Source organism: Labeo rohita, chromosome 10 (genome assembly GCF_022985175.1).
Source record: "Labeo rohita strain BAU-BD-2019 chromosome 10, IGBB_LRoh.1.0, whole genome shotgun sequence".
Classification (NCBI taxonomy): Eukaryota; Metazoa; Chordata; class Actinopteri; order Cypriniformes; family Cyprinidae; genus Labeo; species Labeo rohita.
Window position 1 is genome coordinate 14281567 of NC_066878.1, and position 8931 is coordinate 14290497.

Below are 8931 nucleotides of genomic sequence, written 5' to 3' on the forward strand. Positions count from 1 at the left end.
TCCTCACGGTACCGTACGGGCCACAGTTTCCATGCGGAGGCTGCAGCGGAGCAGCCAAGGTCACAGCGTAGCGTGTTGGGCTGCATGGAATGTTAATTAAGTAGAGATGAAGGAGAAAGAACGTGACAAGCATGATGGGAACCGCCAGGCGTGTCCAAGCTGTCACAGAGTGGCGTGCAGTGGCTTTATTCCACCCTCTCATCATGAGACGTGTTCATATGCATGCACAAGAAGAGGCTGCATTGAACGCACACAAGGACGACCCTCAACGCACAGGACCCTGAGGCTCACACGTGATGTTTTAAAAAAATAGTTCACCCAAAAATGACAATTTGCTGAAAATTTACTCACCCACAGCTCATCCAAGATGTAGATGAGTTTGTTTCTTCGTCAGACCAGATTTGGAGAAATTTAGCATTACTGTACATCAGTGCAGTTGCAGTGAATGGGTGCCGTCAGAATGAGAGTCCAGACAGCTGATAAAAACATAATAATAATCCACAAGTAATCCAAACATCAGTTAACATCTTGTCAAGCGAAAAGCTGCATGTTAATAAGAAACAAGGAGTCAATAAGTTATAATTAGTTTTAATTTTTAATCTAGTTAATTACTCTAATTAATCGCAAAAATAAATTTGACTGAAAATACCCACAAAAGATTATTTAAAGCTGTTTTTGTGTTAAATGAGAAAGTACCAAGTTGACATTACAAATTGTAGCTTTAGAAAGACTAAAATATTTTGTTTGATTCAACATTAAAAATGTATTAGACATAAACATTTAGGCAACAACAGCCTAATGTAAACTATGGAACATAAAAGAAGATAATTTGAGAAACATCTCAGTATTTATGTTCATGCAATGAAAGTCATTGGTAACTAAACAGCTTTCGATCAGTCTTCATAATACTTTCTTTTATGTTCCACAAAAGAAAGGTTTGCAACGATATGAGGCTGAGTAAATGATGACAGAATTTACATTTTTGTGTGAACTATCCTATTTTTTATTATTATTTTAATGAAATTATACTCTGAGTAAGAAACTAAAAATGGCATCAGGTGGAAGTAAATGTCTTTATGAGTCATTCATTCATTCGAACGGCTGATTCATTCAGGAGTGATGTAAACGACTCACTTTATGAATGGGCCTTTGAGTCATTGGTTCACATGATTCATTCAAAACGCGGATTTATTCAGAAACTAAACACTGCTGTGTTGCTCAGAGATGCATAACAATTCTGCTATGACATTAAAAGGTAATATGTTTAATAACATAATATTGTGTTTAAAATACCTGTATAACACAATACCAACTTCTTATTTACTGAAATGTTGTATAAATTCAAATTTGAACGTGTGATATTCGAGACAAAATCAGCACTGTATTATATTTTGTGCTGCTCTCGCTGCTGGCGTGATATCATGTGATATAAATATGAGACAAAAACAGCCTACGGGGCATTTTTGCACCAATATCTTGAATTTTAGGGCATAACTGCATTAATGGAGTTGCTGCCCTGCGTTATATTTGTCAACAGTCAACTGTATTAAATGTAAGAAGATGTACAGGTCTGGGCGCGGGGCCAGTGCATTAACTGTGTTAAAATATTTTAATCATGTTAATTTTTATAACTAATTAAAGGGGTCATCGGATGCAAACTTCACCTTTACATATTGTTTGAACATTAATGTGTGTTGGCAGTGTATGTACAAATCTACCCTATAATGATAAAAATCCATGAGGTGGTTTTTAATTAATCTGTAAAAATAATCATTTACTCCCGACATCTGAGCCGCTGAAGATGCAGTGGATTACGTTTATTTGTGAAGGGAATGTGCCTCCTGATCTACATAAATACGTCTATGTTTGCGCAAATCATTCATGATCCAGCTTTACCAGGTTTTTTTATGAATCTCTGCAATCACCTTTCCTAATAAGGTGCTAGTTAGCAAGTTTCGTGGCTAAATGCGCTAAATGCGGCTAAAGTAAACAATCTCTCAGAGCAGCAGAGAGTAGAGAGGGGCGGGGCGAGCAGAGCTCATTTGCATTTAAAGGAACAATCCCTCAGAATGGGATGATTTTTGCAGAGCTGATTTTGACATGGTAAAAAGGGTGTTGTTTTACACAACCAGAATTTTTAACCAAAGTATGTTATAGATTTTTCATGAAGACCCTAAAGAATCATATCAACTTGTGGAAAATGGGCATCCGATGACCCCTTTGAGTAAGTTAACGTGTTAAACTGACAGCCCTAATAATAATGCTTCCTCCAGTGAAAAAGTCCATCTCCTGTTGTCTTCTCACTTCAAAATCCACCGATATTATTTGTTTAGAACTGTTTTGGCTTGTAAATGCTGTTTGACCTGTGCATATTTCTCTCCTGATGCAGGAAAGATTACTTTTTCACTGGCAGAAACAACATTATAGGTAAAGGACTTTGGATTTGTATTTGTATTTGTTTCTTATAAACACAAAACTTTTTTTTCTTCACAAGAAGTTTATTTGATAGACTGGAGTCATGTGGATTAGTTGTGATTTTATTAGCTGTTTGGACTCTCATGACGGCGCCCATTCACTGCAGAGGATGCACTGGTAATGTCCACACACGGATATTTCTTCCTAACCTTATTTAGGATACTCACATGCCAAACTGAACAAATATGCCCAATTCAAGCTTCATAAAATTACGGCTGAACCACTGATGTCACATGGACTATTTTAATGTTGTCCTTACTATCTTTCTGGGCCTTGAATGAGTCAGTTGCGTTGCTGTCTATGCAGGGTCAGAAAGCTCTCAGATTTTATTCAGAATATCTTAATTTGTGTTCTGAAGATGAACAAAGGTCGAAGGTTGAAACGACATGAGGGTTAGTCATTAATGACAGAATGTTGACTCTTGGGTCAAGTCAAGTCAAGTCAAGTCAACATTTATTTCTAAAGCACATTTAAAGGCAACAGTGTTGCACCAAAGTGCTGTACAACAAAATATAGATTTGACAACAAAAAAAAAGGAAAACAAATTGGGTGAACTATCCCTTTAAGTTATCATTATCTCTTACACTTATGTGAGTAGTGCCAGAAAAGCAAGCACTTAGACTGCTTTCATGACATGAAACGAGAGCTTTTACATACGTTCAGTAAGCCTGTTTAGTCATGGTTGCTTAGACGCTCCCTTTGAACTCCTCACCTACGCGATTGTTGCCAGACAGAGCTGGGGATTTGGTCATCAGCCACCTACATTTCATGCTTTTTGTTTTGTTCCAGTTTGTTCATCTTTGAGTCCCCCACGGCATTAACCTGAAAAACACACTGAAACTAATCATTTGACAGAGTGCAAAGAGTCACAAATCTGTCTGGATGTCCAGTGTTCGAATCTCTGGGACTCGGCTCAATTGAGCGTTTGCTGCCAGTTTTGTGCCGAACACCGGAATTGGAAAGTCAATGGTGGATCAATAAGAGAGCGATGAGTGTCATTGTCGGAGTTCTGTTCAGGTCACTCATCACACACACTTCCACTCAGTGGTAATGAAATTACTAATGAAAATGATCAATGACAAAGTGTTTTTTTGACCTGCGGAAATGAAAAAGCGCATAAAGCATTAAAAAAAAAAACATAAAAAGATGTTAACAATGTACAAAGAATGTTTCTAAGAAAAAAATCCAACCTGATCTCATTAGAAAATGCAGGTGTTAACCATTGCTTCTAGCCAAAATATGAGTCCATAATCTATAAGAACACTTCCTCTAATGAAAAAGTCCATCTCCTGTTGTCTTCTCATATCAAAATACACATCCTTTGTCTCACCCAGTGTGGGCAGCTGCAAGCTGTTGGTTTAATTTGGGAATTATTTTTTTTTGGATAGTAGAAATTGTAAATGGCCGGTACCTTAAAGGAGAAGTCCACTTCCAAAATAAAGATTCACATATAATGTACTCACCCCCTTGTCATCCAAGGGGTTCATTTCTTTCTTTCTTTAGTCGTAATGAAATTATGTATTTTGAGGAAAACATTTCAGGATTGTATCCATATAATGGACTGATATGGTTGTCCGATTTTGAACTTCCAAAAGGCAGTTTAAATGCGGCTTTAAACGACAAGTCAGGTGAAAAGAGTAAGACAAGACAAGACAAGCATTTGGTATTAAAAAGTATATAAATTTTATTATTTTTATAAAAATTACCAATCGTTACGCTAGATAAGTCCCTTCTTTCTCAGCTGGGATCATTTACAACCGCATTTGGGATCGTTTGAAGCCGCATTTAAATTTTTTTTCTTTACGACTGAAGAAAGAAAGACATGAACATCTTGGATGACAAGGGGGTGAGTACATTATTTGTAAATTGTTGTTCTGGAAGTGGACTTTCCTTTAAAAATTTAGTAGCCAAATTGGCTGGAGAATGAAAAAGCTACATTTAAACCCTGATTACTTACTAGTCAGATTGTGTCATTGTAAATGTGGTCAATCCATAACAATGCATTAAAACATTTAAACTGAATAATTAAGTGTAAGGTTTCACAATATAATATTGCAACAGAGTACTGACTGTATTTGATCCAATGATACATATTTAATTTGGTACTTTCTTGTACACTATTTGGCGTTTTTGTTTGCCAAAATTGGGTGCCATTTTATGGAAGCCTGTTTCCGCCACTGAATAAAAAATTAAAAAGGTTATTGCAACTTTTTATCTCACAATTCTGACTTTTTTTCTCAGAATCGCATGATACAAACTCGCAGTTGCAAGTCATAAAGTCAGAATTGCGAGATATAAACTCAAAATTGAGACTTTTTTTTTCTCTGAACTGCAAGATATAAACCCACAATTCTGACTTTTTTCTCATAATTGTGATACAAACTTGCAGTTGCAAGTCATAAAGTCAGAATTGCGAGATACAAATGAAAAATTCTGACTTGATTTCTCAGAATTGCAAGATATAAACTCACAATTCTGACTTTTTTCTCAGAATTTCATTATATAAACTCTCAATTCTGACATTTTTCAGAATTGCATGATGTAAACTCAAAATTCTGACTTTTTTTTCAGAACTGCGAGATATAACCTCAAAATTCTGACTTTGTTTTCAGAATTGCGAGATATAAACTCAAAATTCTGACATTTTTCTCTGAATTGCGAGATAAATTCAGAATTCTGACTTTTGTTCAGAATTTTGAGATATAAACAAAAAATTCTGACATTATTTCTCAGAATTGCGAGATATAAACCCACAATTCTGATATTTTTCTCATTATTGTCGGATATAAACTCAAAATTCTGACTTTTTTTCTCGTAATTGTGAGATATAAACACAATTCTGACTTGTTTTCAGAATTGCGTGATATAACCTCACAGTTCTGACTTTTTTCTCATATTTGCGTGATATAAACTTAAAATGCTGACTTTTGTTCAGAATTGCGAGATATAAACTAAAAATTCTGACATTTTTTCCTCAAAACTGCAAGATATAAACTAAAAATTCGGACTTTTTTTATATACTACGAGATTATACTACGAGATATAAATTCACTTTTTTTTCAGAATTGCACTATATACTCTTTTTTTTTTTTTTTTTTTTTCTTTTTTCTGAAAATTGCATGATATAAACTCACAATTCTGACTTTTTTTTCCCTCAGAATTGTGATATAAACTCAAAATTCTGACTTCTGTTCTTAAAATTGCATGATATAAACTTAATTGCAATAAAATAAAGTGAGAATTGTGTGATATAAACTCAAAATTCTGACTTTTGTTCTCAAAATTGCATGATATAAACTCACAATTGTGAGAAATTATAATGAGATAATTTATCTTGGAATTTTGACTTTATAACTTACAAACACAAGTTTATAATTGCAATTCGGAGAAAAAAAAGTCACCATTGTGAGATAAAAAGCCGCAATTACCTTTTTTATTCAGTGGCGGAAATTGGCTTCCATACATAGCCAGAGAAAAAAGGGACTAAAAGTAATGAATATAACACTGACTACACTTAAATGCTATTTTAATAATAACACAAAAGTGTGGTTAACTTTTTCACTTTTCACTTTAGTAATGTCATGACATAAATCTCTGTTTTTCTTTCTCTCTCAGCTTGAAGAACAAATAAAGTTTGATGGCGCTCCTCTATTTCATCTCTACTCCTGAAACTATTTGCGGATCTGTCTGTGGAAATCAAGGCTGCCTTTGAGACACCACATGACAGCGATATCAGTTCATAGTCCCTTGATCCATTGTGTTATGACAGCCATATGGACACTACCAGTGCAGAGACCTGGATCATGATAGTGGATAATGGACCAGTGCATTTTGCTAAATTTGTATATAAAAAGAAAACAAAAAAAGGATCACATCTTGAACACTTTATGTATATATTTAAGGCATGTCAAATGGACACAATTATGGCTTTCTTATTTAAATGTGGTGTGATTAAAAAAATATGTTGATTGTAATTGTATTCATATTTTAATTTAAATGCATTTATGTGTTTTAGAGTGAAAATGTCATTCAAATGTTGTAGTTCTCAGTCTACTATTGCATTTTCTTGATTTATTTTGTCTGAAGGAACTGAAAATGAGACTTTGTCAACATTTAAAAGCTGAATTTAATCAGCATACTAGCAAAACTAATGGACTGAAGTACAATGATTGTTTTAAATCCATCTTTTTTTGAAATATTCATTACTTCAACACTTTCAAGAGACTTGTGTCATTCTAAATGTTCAGCAAACACTTTTCAAACATCAGCTGCTGTATGAATAGATAGAAAACGAACTGTTTACTATCTTGTGCAATGACTGTAGAAGAAAGAAACCCAAGAGATTACTATAAGAGAGCATTACTGAGATGAAAAAGTTAATAGTCTGTTATCATGCTGTACTTTGCTGAGATGGGGTCATTTTAGTGCTTTTCACAAAGGACTGAATGCTGATTTCCATTTGTGCACCATTCCATTAAAAAAAAGGCAAAATAAGCAAATTATCCGCAAACGATAATGACTTTTATCAAATGAAGCTAAGATATTAGTATTGTTTATTACTGAAATATTGTTTTGACTCTTACAAATGACATCCTAGAGAATAAAACAATTCTGACACCAATACGATTAGTAGTTGTTTTTTTGTGTTACAGTATCATGAAGCTTGAAATGCTATCAAAATGAATTCTCGACTTGCAGTGTTACGATGCTAATTCACACTTATTTTGCAAGTGCCACTGTTGTTTTTGTACTGGAATGAGAAGCAAACAAAAAACAAAGCTATCCTAATAAATCACGTCTGTGTCTCCCAAAGGCCTTTTTCTTACAGTGTTTTTCATTCTGCTGGAATGATGTGCGTGGTAAGAAGACCCATAGGGGTTTAAAGATAAAAGGAACGTCATAAGACAGTCTTTAAAACTGAAAAGTATTGCAAGTGATTCCCAACAGACAGTAGCTGGATCTCTGAAGGGCCCGGAGGGGTTTCTTTTGTACTACAGATGTGATGACTGTTCCCTGATGTACTGAAAAAGTTGCTCCAAATCTCCATTTTTTTAGGTTTCGTCATGCTATGAGAAAGTCATACAGTTTCTGAAATAGTAAAGGAGACACTGGATGCCCTATTCCACAAGTTGGTATGATTATTTAGGGTTTTCATGAAATGTCCGCAACATACTTTGGTTACAATTCCTCATTGGTCATGTAAAAAGCAGCTCTGTTCACTGCAATCTGTTTTAGCGCATGTCTGTTATCTAAATGATAATGAGCTACCACTCACTCCGCCCCTCTCTTCCGTTTTATGCTAATACAGGACAGTCTGTCAGCGGTCATGGGCGGAGCCTGGAGCAGTATGTCATAGTGCTCAGAAAAAAAAATGGCTTGATAATTGAGACTGTTTGGGATTTTTAATCACTCTAGGATGGTTGTGTCCACACACTGCTAAGACACATTTATAGTTATTAAATTTAGTGAATTTTGCATCCGGTGTCTCCTATTAAGGTAGCGTAATATTTAAATGCTACTTTAGTTAAAACAACCCGGTTTAAACACTGCAGTTTAGTTAAGTTGTTCTGTTGCAAATATATATAGTGCAACTGCAGCTGTGAGTTTGTATTTCTGTGGGTTCAGCTCATTATGCATCTCTGCACTATCATGATTGATTATTCAGATTTATGCAAATAACACAGCAAGGGTCAGTGATAATGTATTCAGCACATTTACCTTTAAAAAATAGCATATTGATGAGAAAATGTCACTCGGATTTTCATAAAATATATGTAATCTCTATTAACTAATAAAGTAATTTGCTCTGGCAGTGATGTAAATTGTTCATTCAGTATGGTGCGTAAGTGAATTTCATGGAAATAAAAACTGAAAAAAGGTAATTGCGATTTTTTAATCTCACAATTCTGACTTTTTTCTCAAAGTTGTGAGATATAAATTCACAATTGCAAGTTATAAAATCAGAATAGTGCGATATAAACTCACAATTATGACTTTTTCTCACAAATATGAGTTTGTATCTCTTTGTAGGCTATCTTGCAATTCTAAGAAAAAAAGTTTAGATTTATATGAAAAGATTTTTAAAAAATCACAATTACCTTTTTTTCATTTTTTATTTTTAGCGGCAGAAACAAGCTTAAATGTGAATTGCATGATATAAACTCACAATACTGACTTTATTAAGTCAGATTTTTGAGATATAAACTCACAATTGCGTAATATAAACTCAAAATTCTGACTTATAAAGTTATAAAAATTTCTGAGTTATAAAGTCAGAATTGCAATAACACGCTATTGAGTGAGATATAAACTTGCAATTCTGAGCCTATCTGTATTTTTCCCCCTTCAAAATTGGACTTTATAACTCACAATTGTGAGTTCTTATCTCACAGTTGAGAAAAAGTAAGAACTGCAAGAAAAAAGTCAGGATTCTGAGATATAAACTCGCATTTTTGA

General features: G+C 34.3%; 1 protein-coding gene across 1 annotated transcript in view; it reads left to right on the forward strand.

Moving 5' to 3' along the window:
* The window catches only part of LOC127172507 (zinc finger matrin-type protein 4), a 46146-nt gene extending 38868 nt beyond the window's left edge, over positions 1 to 7278 (forward strand). Inside the window, exon 7 of the mRNA XM_051121804.1 lies at positions 6091 to 7278. Within this exon, the coding sequence (XP_050977761.1) occupies positions 6091 to 6106 (16 nt within the window). The 3' untranslated portion in view covers positions 6107 to 7278. The remainder of the gene's footprint in view (positions 1 to 6090) is intronic.
* The last annotated feature ends 1653 nt before the right edge of the window (positions 7279 to 8931 follow it).